Source organism: Bos indicus, chromosome 13 (assembly GCF_029378745.1).
Source record: "Bos indicus isolate NIAB-ARS_2022 breed Sahiwal x Tharparkar chromosome 13, NIAB-ARS_B.indTharparkar_mat_pri_1.0, whole genome shotgun sequence".
Classification (NCBI taxonomy): Eukaryota; Metazoa; Chordata; class Mammalia; order Artiodactyla; family Bovidae; genus Bos; species Bos indicus.
The window spans coordinates 79,262,532-79,276,079 of NC_091772.1; the positions used below are offsets into that span (position 1 = coordinate 79,262,532).

Genomic DNA, 13,548 nt, shown 5'->3' on the forward strand with positions numbered 1-13,548 from the left:
CCCAGTCCCCAGGGTACAGCAGATGTTGGTGTGCAGGGTAGTATGTGCAGATGTCCTAAGAGAAAGTGACACAGTGTATCAGAGTGACAACTGGTTCTCAAGTGCAGGAATGGACCCATTGATAGGAACTCATGTGTTCAGCTAACCAGCTCTAACTGGGCACTGACTATGTACCAGCTGCCAGCTGACTCCCAGGGGCCCCGAACCAGGAGCTGGCTGAAGAAGCCCCCCCAACCCCCCTCCCCGGCCTCTGGGAAGCGTGAGGGGCTGGGGGTCCTGGGCGGGGCCGCGGGGCAGGAGAGAACGCGCGGTGCCAGGGGCGGAGGTGGGGCCCGGTGCGGCTTCACGCGAAGCTTTTCAAAGCCCGGATTCTGAAGGGCTTCCTGTTTTCTCAACCTAGGAAGCCGAGAGGAGTCAATCCTCAATGGAAACTCTCCACAGCCTCAGTTTTCTAAAAATAACAGCTGGGCAGAACCGCAGGCAGAGCCGCGCTCACCAGAAGGGTCGTTTCCCTCCTCGGGGCTGGGGGGTGGCCAAGCCCCCCGCCCGGTGGACAGGGACCACCCCGGCCCTCGGCCCACGGCCCCTCCTCTGGGCAGAGGAACCTTTCGGAAACCCCAGCGCTCCGCCCCCGCCGTGGCTGAAGCGGCGCGGGGTGGTGCCCGCGGCTGTGGCCTCACGGGGGTCTGGCTGAAGCATGGGCTCCACGTTCCTCGAGGCGGGTCTCGACCGGACCACCTCACCCCGACTTGAGAGGCCCCACCTCTGCGACCTCGAGCCCTGGGGTGGGAGGGGAGGGGGGCCACTGCGCTGCCCTGGCTCTGGACGGACCTCATGATGTCAGCAGGGAGCTGACATCATGTACCCCTGGCCCTGCCGCCTCTTCTCTGTCCCATCTCAGCCTCCCTTCCTCACTCCAGCCCACTGCGTGCTTTGCTGTCGCTGTTCAGTCGCTAAGTCATGCCCAACTCTTTGTGACCCCATGGACTGCAGCCCACCAGGCTCCTCCATCCATGGGATTTCCCAGGCAAGAATACTGGGGTGGGTTGCCATTCCCTTCTCCAGGGGATCTTCCAGACCCAGGGATCGAACCCACGTCTGCTGCATTACAGGCGGATTCTTTACCACTGAGCCCCCAGGGAAGCCCCCACCTCGTGCTAAAGGTCCCTTTTATCCCAGAGCCCTGCCCTGGGCCCGTTTCCCCTGGTCTAGTCCCCACTGTGACCTGCCTCCTGTCGCCCTCCTGCACCCCCGCAGCCAACCACGGGCTTCCGTTCTGCGTGCTCCCCAGGCCCGGTGCATGCCTCCCGCCTCTGCTGGGTTGCGGGCCTCGGCTTGGCCCCGGCCCTGGGGACAATCAGCAGTGACCCCTCCCTGCCCTGGGGACAATCAGCAGTGACCCCACCTGGCCCTGGGGACTATCAGCAGGGCCCCCTCCCTGCCTGTGGTGCTCAGCCTCCGTGTCTCCCCCATACACCAGCTCCCGGCGGTTCACGATCCTAGCTCTTTTGTTTTCTTGTCCCCTCCGGCACCCCGGGCTCATGAAGATGCCCTGGTACTGGGAAGCACTGAATAACGTATTAATGAGAAAGGAGAGCTTAGCAAGAGGCTCGGTAGCCTCAGGACACACTGTCCACACTGGGATGTGGCTCCAAGTCGGACTCTTGAGGTCTGAGTGTGGAAGCCCACTCTGCCGGGTCAGCCATCAGTATGTCCTTCTTCCAGTGAGCGTCCTGGGCACCCATCACATGCCACCTCTTCCCAAATCCGGCCACGGGCAGTTCTCCAAATGGCTCCTCTCCCTGTCCATATCCTGACTTCCCTCCTGCTCCCCTTCCTGAGTATTGCCTTTGCCCGGAAGCCACCTTACGTTCCTTCCCTGGGGTCCTGACTCCCTCCAGAAGCAAACTCTGAGTCCTCCAGGCTCTCTGCCCCTCCTGGGCCACCTTATCCGAGTCACCTGTCTGCTCGCTGAGCCGTGCACGGCAGCATACAACTTAGCCCACCATGAGGACCCCACACCACCAGCCCAGGCCACCTGGTTTTTCTCTTATCCAGCTGACAAATGGGTTGTTGGTAAGTTGTTTGCCTGGAGCTGCTTCTCCATTAAAGAATATAAGCTGTTCACTTTTTTTCAGAGCTGTGTGCCAGACACTGCACCAAGCCCTCAGTCACTTCTCAGACCACACCTAGCGATACAGTCGTCCTTTTATAGATGGAGAAAGACAGGCAGTCACCTGGCATAGCAGGTGAAGGGGGAGGGATCAGGATTGAACCCACAGCCATTTTATTAACCTGTACATTAATGATATGGCTTCACCTTACGGGTAAAGAGACTGTGCTGTGACGTTTGCTAGCCATCAGCTTTCTCCTGGGGCCCTGGAACCCTCAGCATCATTTGTATGAGTCCGGAAAGACCAGGGCAGCCTCTGCTAGCTGAATGAGCAGAGGCGCGTGTGCTGAGTGGTTAAGGTGGTCACTGAGAATCACTTTCTCAGAACAGAACTGAGGCCAGCAGTGTTCCGTCTGCCACAAGCACCCCTGACCTTTTGTTACCCTCATAGAGAGGGGCCATGATGAAAACACGGATGTCGAACACGGCTACAACCTCAGGGTGACTCCTAAAAGTGACACCCAGGGCTGAAACCAGAAAGAAAAGACAGACAGATGTAAGATATACTTACTTATATGTAAGTATATAAAAATTATACATTTTTCTTTAAAACTCCGTAAAAGAAATAGGTAGTGTTTTCAGGTTACATGACAAAGGTCATTCATATATAAAGAGATGCCACAAAAACAATCCTAATGGCTACAGACATGAAACGAACATAGCAGGGTTAACAAACTTCTTCTATAAAGGGCCAGATAAAAATATTTTCAGCTTTATTATAGCCCCTTACTCAACACCTCAGCTCTGCTTAAAAAAAAAAAAAAAAAAAGGCAATATGAAAGCAGCCACATAATGTGTGAGCAAATGGGCATGGCTGTGTGCCAATAAAACTTTAACGAAATAGGCCGGGGGCCGCATTTGGCCTGAGAGCGAGTTCCCCAGCTTTAGTAAACACACCAGTGGTAAGGAAGAAAAGGAAAGCAGAGTGTGTTTTCTTTCCCTGCTTTTCAGGGGTGCCAGTCGGGGGAATCAATGCCTTTTACGAGTATTGTTCATTAAACAACTCTGGGTTGATTAGTGTTAAATTTCTTGAAACCAATTTCTGCTAGCATCCCACTCCGCCCCAGGAATTTTCCGGTTCACTTGCGGGCCCAGACACCTGCATGCTGACTTCCTTCTCCTGACCGAGCTCGGAGGTTCTCCAGCTTCAGCTTGCCGGAGAATGGCCACTCAGAGTTGCACACAGAAACCCACACAGATAGACCAGAGGTGCCACTTAAGACTTTCCAGGGAATTTTGACTATTCTAGGCTTTCTTCCCTTTAACTGCTGACTTTGGAACTTAATCCCCTGAGAAAGAAGCACCGGGAAGGAGGGGACGGGCCTCATCCTGTTTCTCTCCCAAACCTCAGGCATGTTTTCCCAAGTCTGGTCAGACTGTGTGCGGGCCCTCGAGAGCCCAGGGCAGTCAGAGAGTGGTTCCCAGAGCAGGGAGGTGGCGCGCTCGAGGCCAGAGGCCGAGTCTGCGCGTTTCGCTTGCGGAGCAGGGTGCGCTAACGGGCGGTCAGCCCCCTGGGGGCCTGCGCCTGTGCTGGCTGCTCTTCTCCCCACGGGGCCCGAACGGCGCCAGTGAGGTGGCTGGACACCAGGGCGGCCGAACCAGAAGGCCCGTGATGTACTCTCTGGATATTTTCCCCCTCTTGCCTAGCTGTGCTCAGGAAAAGCCACTCTGAAGGCCAGGTGTGAACTCCACAGCTCCTGCTGTGTCCTGAGCACCAAGCCCGACTGCCCCACGCCGGTGGAAAGGGGGCCGTTGCCAGCGTGGAATGTCACACCCCTCGGCTTCCCATGACTGGGGTTTCACAGAGATTTTCACTTGCTAAGTGCCTCCGCAGCCTTTTCTCCCCTCCCAGCCATCCCCATGGGCTCTGGAGGCACTGAGAGCTGGAGAACAGCTTTCTAGAAGGGCCAGGCTTCAGAAGCTCAGTGGAAAGGACAAAAACCCCCTTGACGAGGCCTGTAGCCCAAAGCCGTGGGTGGGGTCTGAAGAGTTACGTGATGGTAAGTCCCCTCTGAGGCCATGCAGAGCAGAGGCAGCCTGCCAGCGGTCCCAGGCCCCCGCGAGGTCACAAGCATTGCCAAGTTCTAACATCAGGGAGGGAAGAAGCGCATTCAAGAGGCTCTTTGATAACTGGCTGGGTCTGAGCACCGATCGTTCAGCTGCATCTTTGTCATCCTGGCCCCCGGACGCAGACTTCGCGGGTGGGACTCTTAGTCCCTGCTGGGTGTCAGTCAAGGGTCACTGGTGTTAATGTTGCCTTTCCACTGTCGATGGTGTTTGAGAGTCACTGGTGGGGAATGTGCTGGGAAACCCGCCGCCCTGCTAAGGTTCATGCTGCTGTTGGGAAGTTTTGGTACATCTCAGCGGGCATCCTCCTCTGGGAAACAGGGTTTGGGACGTCAGCTCCGCTGTGTGTGCTGACGGAGGTGACACTGGATAGTTATTTTTACTGGGTTTTCAGCGTGGGGCGTGTGATGCTACCGAGGCCTCTGGGTCTGGCCTGTGATGGAGTGAACCCGCTGTCGCTGACAGATGGACAATTAACACATCATTGACCAGGGGATTTCTACAGAAACTAACGCCCGTGGCTGTAATACGTCTCCGGTCAATACTGTGTTTATAAAGTCACAGCCCAGTAGAACATCAAGAGGCACATAAGCCAGAAATACTGGCACCGGCTGGCCTCTGGCGAGCACTCACCATGTGCTGGGCACGGCACGTGCTCCCGGATTCTAACCAGCTGCAGGGGAGTAGATGGCAGCAGTGGCAGCTGAGGCACGGGAAGGGCAGGGGAAGGGAAAGGCCCTGTCTCTACCCCCGAGCCTCCTGCTCCCGGTGCGGTCACCTGGGCTCCTCTGCACAGGCCCAGATTCCAGAGTTGGGCGGGGGGTGGATCTCCTGAGCTCAGCGGGAAAACCACACCCAGCTCTAGCCTAGGTCCAGAGCCTGGTTTCATATCCAGAAGTCAAGTGGTGGGTTAACCCCTTCCTAAGCACGTAAGAAGGCCCCTGGGGGGAGGTGGAGCTTTGAGTTGACGACAGGACTGGAGAGGACCCAAGTACTGGGTGCCTCCAGAGGTTTCTGATCTGCCTGCCCCCTCTCTCGTTCCCCAATGCAGAACGCCCCACCACTGACGGAGAACACCTTCCCTCACTGCAGACACCACGCACGGGGTACAAAACTGCCAGGGAGCTGACTCAGGGCAGGAGCAGAGCTTCCAAAGGCTGGGACCCAGCTCTGCTGCCTCCTCCCTGGAAGAGGGTGCTGGGTCCCCTGGGAGAGCATGCAGGCACCCCACGCCGCGTAGCCACCCCCTACGCCCCACCCAGCCACTGGCTCCAGCCTTGGAGACTCTCAGCTATGTCCCCTGGGGGTGGTGGGATCTAGCCCTCAAGAGCAGGAAATGCTGGAAAATGAGAGGGCCTTCAGGTGGTAGAGTTTTCCTTTAATTAAAAAAAAAAAAAATCAAGGTAAGGAAACACACAGCTGGAAAACAAAAGGAAAGGCAGAAGATATCAATTACCTTTAACTTTGATTTCTCGGATCAAAGATCACAGTCATTCTGTTTCATAATATGTTTTGTATCCAGCTAAGGTGTGTGTCTATCAGCTCTGAAAAAGATTTGCAAAACCATTTTTGAGAAGAAAAAAAAAAAATCACCTTCGACCTCTATTACACTTCCAACTCATGCTAATATTATGCATTTAATGAGTAGCTGTTGACCCAGGGCCTCTCAGAACCCAGAATAGAACTCAACCCTCTGGCCATAGTTTAAGCCCCAATTCTGTATGGTCTTAACACCTGTGCCAGAATTCACCCCAAACCAGGGTAGTATCACCGAGATGAGGGACTTGGTACAAAGAAACAGGAATCTCTGAAATCAAAGTTCATCAGCAAAGATAAGGGTAGTGTTTTTTTGTCTTTTTTCTTTAAAGCGAGACAAAATGACTGTACTGCCGGAATGCCATGCAATTTCAAATCATGGCCAGCTAAAGAGAGAACACTGGCAGATCAGAAAATCAGAATCTGATGAGGCAGCTACTCAAAATGCAGCCAGCCTCCTTCAGGCTTTTCTGCCTACGCTACATTTGACCCCCGCTTCCTCCGCAAGAGAGAGACAGCCTCAGTGGGCATGCAAATTCTCACCACTGTACACTTTCTTCCTGTTTTTCTCTGGTTGACAAGTTACTATCTTTATAGCCCCTGCCCAACTGAAGGTGCTTAGAGGAGGCGGGAGCTGTGTATGTTACAGGCGTTCAGGTCCGTTCCAGTCTCACTTCCCCGCTCTGTAGCTGTTGCATGCCTACAGCTTTCAAAGTACCGGTTTTCTCAATCCCCCTTTACAGTGGCTGAATTAGAAGACCAGGGTGCGTTTTGAGTGCCTGATTCAGAAGTATTTCCTGGGATTAGCTTCTTGCAGGGATGACCTCGCCCCTGCCTAGATGTAGCCTTATTTGTGTGCTTAGGTAAACCCGGACAGTCTCTCAGAAAGGCACGAGCACCCCGCGTGCTCATCCGCAAGGCACAGGACACGCGGCAGTGAGATCTCGTCTGCAGGTCCAGGCAGTCCCACGTGCTGGGCTCCAGGCGGGGCTGGCCTGATGGGGACCGGCTGGGTCAGGCACAGGCTGCTGCCTGTCTCCCCTCTCCTCCTCTGTCGTGGCTGTCAACAGCGTGGACCACGGATTCCAGGCCCTCTCCTGAAGCGGAAAAGCCCACAGGCGGCTCCCTCACCGTATCTCCTGTCTCTACCGCTACATGCTGGCTGGTTCCAAACCCAAGGCAGAGGCTGTCTGCCCGTTCACCACTCAGGGCCTTAAAATGACCCAAGGACTGTTTTCAGCCCAGACCTCAGCCCTGAACGTCTGACTTAGATGTCAAACTTCCCACGAGCCATTCAAAACGTCACAGTCAAAACCTGTCTCCCGATCGTCACCACCATCGCCCCCGGTACCCCGCTCCACTCCTTCCATCGTAGGAAACGTACCCGCCCCTCCTTCCGGTCGTTTGGGTCAATCTCGGTCACAGCCCACATCCTCTCCAGATGCAGATGCTCCTGGATCTGCCCTCAAAGTCTACCCAAAACTAACAGCCTCCCCCACCTCTCGTCTGGCCCCCAGCACTGGCCCTCCCCCGTCTCCGTGCCTCTGTTCGGGATTCCTGGTCCTTCCCCCAACCCAGCTGGTCCTCTTGGCATTTAAGGCACAACACATGGCCTTGGTGGTTGCTCCTGGGAAGAAATGGCTCCAAGGTGCTAACATGGCCTAGATGTTTGCACTCGACCCACCAATTCAAGTGGGCTTCCCTGATGGCCCAGCAGTAAAGAATCCGCCTGCCAATGCAGGAGACACGGCTTTGATCCCTGGGTCGGGAAGATTCCTGGAGAAGGAAATGGCAACCCATTTCAGTATCCTTGCCTGCGAAATCCCATGGACAGAGGGGCCTGGTGAGCTACAGTCCACGGGGTCACAAAAGAGTCGGACACGACTTAGCGACTGAACAACAGCAACCGTTCAAGCTGCACTTAGTGGGGACCGGTACCACGTACGTGTCCAAGGTCACACCCTTGGAGCCGCACTTTTGAATCAAGGTGAAACCCCCGCACCAGCAGCGGGTCCCCCAGGAGCCCAGGGCTGCTCCAGCTCCATGCCCCTCCCCCTGTCCAGAGTTCAGAGAGTTCATAAAACATCACACTGATCGGCTCGATTGCAGACTTTTGAGGTGCAGCTTCCGGTTCAGTTACGAATTTTCACCTTAGATCGTCCACTGCCTGGTGGAAGGCAGGCACCAGGAGCCAGAGGTGGGGCCTGTTTCAACTCAGCCCAGACCTTGACCACAGCCCTCCCACTCTGCAGGGGGCTGCCCATGCCCCTTACTTCCTCCTCAATTATCTCTGGGGGCTGGGACTCTGCTGGCCACTTCTCAGGTCACGTTACTGAGGCGGAGAAGGATGGAGGGGGCCATCCAGGAACTGTCCTGGCTCCGCGGGTGCTAGTCCTAGATCAGGACTTCTCACACGTGTGAGATCATCGAGCTGCCCTGGGGACGGGTGATAATGCAGTTTTGCAGCAGCACGGCACGAGAGCACTCAGGCAACGTGATGTGACGCCCACAGCCTCTGCCTGGGCCTCCGTTTCCCACACAGCGGGGATCAGGACGCCTCCTTGGAGACACTGCTGGGAGACGGAGCTGCCTTAGTCACAGGCAGATGTTCATCAGCTCAGCCACACAGACAGTAAAGAAGAAAGACGGAAGGATGAGAAAAAGCTGTAAGGGAGACAGGTTAGCCCATTCCATCCTCCCCAGTAACCAAGAACACAGCTCTGTTTCCCTACATGGCTAAAGACGAAGTCCAGCCATTGGTCAGCTGTTAGTAACGTGGACACGGAGAGAGAAGGCAGCATTTAGAGTTACGACACGCTCCCTCAGCGACACCTGGAAACCCGCCCAAAGGCAGGGAAAGAGGCCGCTGGTGCCCAGTCGCTGCCCCTCTTTTGCGGTCTTCTAGGAGGCTACCACTGAGGACCAACAGAGTGATGGGCATTTTCCAGTCCTTGGCATAAATCAGTGAACGGTCCTGCCAGTCTCGTGGATTTAGGATATGGATTAGGAATGGTTCATTGATTATCAGAGATAATTAACATGGAAGTGCAGGGTGTCAGCAGATAAAACACAAACTCCCTCTGTCACCTGGCAAGTTCTACACCAAGCTCGCAGCCTCCTGAGAGCACAGCACACGTCTGAAGGGGATGGCGTTCAGCGGGAAGGCCTCTGTACCTCTGCGTCAGAGGAGGCAGGCTGCTCTTGGTGGGGGCTGAGTCACTTAAGTTGTTTCCAACTCTTTGTGACCCCAGGGACTGTAGCCCTCCAGGCTCCTCTCTCCAGGGAATTTCCCAGGCAAGAATACTGGAGTGGTTGATACTTCCTTCTCCAGGACTCTTTCCAACCCAGGGATTGAAGCTGTGTCTTCTGCATTGGTGGGCAGGTTCTCTATCACTGAGCCACCAGGGAAGCCCAGACTGGTCCTGGTGGTGGTTTAGTCATTAAGTCATATCCGAGTCTGCGACCCCATGGACTGTGGCCTGCCAGGCTCCTCTGCATGGGGCTCTCGAGGCAGACTGGTCTTGGGAACGTTCAGTTTAATGATTTTATAACGGAAAGTCCGGGGTCCCTCCCAACCAGTACAGAATGCGATACTGTTTTCTCCATCCCCGCTTTTTCCATGATTACACACCAACTTACCATCTAGGGAGAAACTTTCTCTAAGCTAGAGAAACTCAGCCTCTCTCTAAGCTACGCAGCCCTACCAGGGAGGCACCAACCAAGTGTATCAACTGAGACCTGAGCTGAGCTGAGCTCTTCTGCCCCGTCCTTTCCTCCAATTCAGCAGAATTTCTTCCGATTACACGCAGCTAAGAGGCACCTCTCCTATCAAGCAACCGCACGGCTTCTAAGGTAGCAACCACAGGCAGGAAAGCATTCTGAACAAACCACGCTCGCCTCCTCATCCCCTGCCACTTCATCATGGCCTTGGCCCCAGAGCTCTGCCGAGCAGCATCAGCCACAAAGCATGCATTGCACCGTGAGCCGTTGCCTTTAAAACAAAAACAAAACAGAAGCAAAAGAGAAGCACTCGTTACTCCAACCAGCTGAGATTTGGGAGAGAGTGACCCAAACCCACAGCTCAGTCTGCAACCACAAATGAGATGATAAAATAAATACCTAATTGTTTGGAAAGCCAGCTTTGTCTTTGGAGGTCAGAGGGATTAGCCAAGCATTTCTGTGAGGATGTGTGTTCTTAGCCTTGCCTGTGTGGGGGAGGAGACTGAGGCGGGTCAGACAGGCCAGGTGGGTGAGCAGGGGAGCGCGGGGCAACAAGAGGCCGCTCCGTCCTGAGCTCCGTTCCTCGTGTCACGAGCGCACAGAAGTCCCTCGAGGCCTCTGAGAAGAAGTCCAGGCCTGCCTCATGCCACCTTTCCTTCGAAAACCAGCATGGCTCCTGCTGCTTAGAAAGGACTCACTGGCTATTTGCTGACTCACCCTGTCTCATCTCCACCTTATCCTTCCATCAGTTCACCTTCCAGACCGTTCTGTGTCCTGCCACGTGTCATGACCCGCTGACCACACAGCCCACTCCCCACCCCCCAACAAGAAGGACACCCTTACATTTATCCATGTGTTTCCAGAGCCCGACCTAAGCCCATCTGCCCAGGGAGGCATCCTGGCCACTTCATGCTCCATCAGGCTTAGGTGTTTGATCCTGAAATTGGCCCCCGAAAGTTTTCAGCCACATCTGTCTCCCTCTCAAGGCCCTCAGCCCAGTTTGGTGTAAGAACTGATGGACCTCACTGTCCGTCCAGCGAGTGCTGTCTCCCATGCACCTGGCGAGCCCACACCGTGGAGCCCCCCTGACAGCCTGCCAGCCACCCACCTGGGGAGGTGGGGGAGGAGGGGGACGAGGAGGAGGGGGAGGGGGGGGAGGGGAGGAGGGGGAGGGGGGGGAGGGGAGGAGGAGGAGGGTGGGCGGGGCCAAGGAGCTGGGTGACCCCGAGGTACACCTGGGCCCCGGGCTCCCCAGCCACCCTGTGCAGGCCAAGAAGCCACTGGCTGCCTGGACCAAGCAGGGACCAGACCCTAAACTTTTCCCAGCGAGAGTCACAGCCCCGGGCCTGGCATGGACGGCTCGCACCTCACAGAGCACTTGGAGTGCCCGGCGAGGACTGTGTGTGTGACATCAGCCCAGGTGTCCCTCAGATACCGTAACTCTCCCAGGACACATGAGTAGAACCCTAACTCCTGACTCAGGCCCCTCGATCAAACCTTCACCTTGCTTGGGGCAGCACAGTTCATGCTGGGGACCCAACTGTGTCCCCCAGCTTGCCATGTGGAAGCCCGGACCCCCAGTGCAATGATGTTTGGAGGTGGGCCTTTCCAGTCTCTGGAATTCTGTTACGACAGCTGCTCCGCCCAAGACTGCCACTCTGATATCTCTGCATGCGCCCCCATGGCAGGCGTCTGCCAGCATGGCACCCGGGGTCACGGTCAGGGCAAGTGAGCTCACGGGTGTGAGCAAGAAGCAGGCGCTGTGGGGCCCCGGCATGCTCCCCAGCGCCACACACACCCGTGTGCCACGTGGCTCTGCCCCAGCGAAGCCGCCTCTCTCTGCCATGCACCCGGCCTCTCTGCACACAGCCAGCCTCAACTGCGGCCCGGTTCCTCTGGCCAACAGCCCCCTTCCCCTCCCACCCTGACCTCACCGGTGTGGCCTGTCTGTGTCTGGGGTCATACATGTTGAGGGTGGTGACCGTGGCCGGCCGGGTGCAGAGGCTGAGTGCTGTGGGGAGGGACCTACACTCCGGGCAGAGCCACAGGGAAGCACGCAGCGGGCAGCCAGGCTGCGGGGTCCAAGTCCAGCCGGCCCGGCCCTGCCACGGACTTGAGGCAAGCCTTGACCCACTCTGCACCTGCCCTGCAGAAAGTGGGCGATGCTGGTTCTTAACCTGGGAGGGTACCAGTTTTGGAGGGAATTAACGAGTTGACACAGGTGCTGTAGACAGCATCCAGCATGTGGCAAGCGCCCCCCACACACATTCACCATGGAATGGGGGCCAGTCGTTTCACTTCTTGGACCTCAGTTTCTTCATCTGTGAAATGGGTGTCTCTTAGAAAGACGTTGGCCAATGCGTACAGTCGGAACGATGCAAGTTAGCAGGAAACCCCATGTTGGCCTCCGTTCCCACTAACATGGTTAGCGTGTACTAGTCTACCTCACAGAAAACACTTGGTTAACAGATTGAAGTGATGGGTGACCAGGCCACCTTCTCTCACCAAAGCACTTTCACCCTGGAAGCTGCTTCTGAGTTTGCAGCGTGGGTGGGTCTGAGGTCAGCCGGGCCCCCAGAGGTGCATTTTCACATCCTGCCGACAGGGCCCTCCTGCCCCCACCCAGGCCACCCTCCACCGTGCGCCGGCTGCACTGGGCCAGCAGCACGCACAGTGGCCTCTGAGTCACCAACCTTCTGCAAGCCAGAGGCCCCGGAAGCCAAGCCCCCCAGCAGCCCCAGCGTCTCACCAGCAAGACCGCAGGACCTACAAGAAAAGTGCTCCACCTCGTCCCAAACTGTCCTCAGCTCTCGGGATGAGTAAACACAGTGTTTCTGAGGCTCCGGTTTCTAGCAAGAAGCTGAGGTGCTAACTGGGAGGAGGGCAGGTCGGTGGCTGGCAGCCAAAAAGGTGCCAAGCACTGAGTGGGGGGAGGTGCCCTGTGCTGAGCCAGCCTCCGGGGACATGTGCCAGTGTTCACAGAAGCTTAGCACTAGCTGGGCCAGAGTGAAGCCCACCTCTCCCTTGCACACGGTTACCATGGTGACGGCTCCTGATTGGTGGGGAGGGCTCCATGGCTCAGGCTAGAAGGACCATGTATCTTGAAGCTCAGGACATGGTAACATTAGCCCCTCGCTGGGTTGTCATCACCCCATGAGAGCAGGCACCTTGTCTCTCACTCACTGCTGTAACCCCAGCACCAAGGACAGAGCCCGGCACACAGCAGGTGCTCAGTAAATGTTCATGGAGAGACAGCTGAGTCAGTGAATGAGACACAAACTCCTGATTGTTTCAGATTTAACCAGAATTTTCCCAGTTAATTCTGGTTTTTGATGGCCTCCAGAGGCTGGTCTGAAACCCCAGTTAATAGGAAGGTTGTAGGTCAGCTGTTCTGTTAGTTGCAGATGAAACCTTCTGAAGTGAGAGATGGCAGGACTTGCCTGGTGGTCCAGTGGTTAAGAATTTGCCTTTCAACACAGGGGAGTAGAATGATAATTTTATGCAGAATAATAATTACCATTATTTTTTAAATTTATATCACACTTTCTACACAGCACTCCACATATAATTATTTAATTCTAATTAAACAGACGGGGGAGATGCCCTCGGTCTGCTCTGGTAATCCTACAGAGCAGATATTAACTGTCCCCATTTCACAGGTGATGAAACTGAGGCACAGACAGATTAAGGGTCATACACAACTTACATAGATGCTAAGTCAGAGAGTCAGAATTTAAACCTATCCAGTGTGCGTCAAGCTGCTGGAGATAGGAATTCTTTCATGATTATCATCTGGCAGTCCGAACTTGCTTCTTTGAATGCACCTCTGAGCAGAGTCTGGTCCTTGGGAGACCCCAACTTTTATCAGGGTTACACAGTAGAAGTCAGCCATCTAGTATTCAAGGAAAACTGAGAGTGCACTAACACAGCATGTTTACTGTAGCTAATCTAGGGGAGGAGCTTTAATACGCAAAGAGTGGCTTGGCCCCTTTGGGGCCACAAGGCCAAGCCTGGGGTACAAATCTAAAAGGTGAGATGGTGCTGGATATTCC

General features: G+C 55.5%; 1 protein-coding gene across 5 annotated transcripts in view; it reads right to left on the minus strand.

Moving 5' to 3' along the window:
- The window catches only part of NFATC2 (nuclear factor of activated T cells 2), a 160,228-nt gene that overhangs the window by 6,090 nt on the left and 140,590 nt on the right, over positions 1 to 13,548 (minus strand). Inside the window, exon 10 of one of the 5 annotated variants that reach the window (XM_070801889.1) lies at positions 5,697 to 5,784. The exons of the other annotated variants lie outside the window; for them this stretch is intronic. Coding sequence (XP_070657990.1) covers positions 5,741 to 5,784 — 44 coding nt within the window. The 3' untranslated portion in view covers positions 5,697 to 5,740. The remainder of the gene's footprint in view (positions 1 to 5,696; positions 5,785 to 13,548) is intronic. 5 annotated transcript variants of the gene reach the window in all.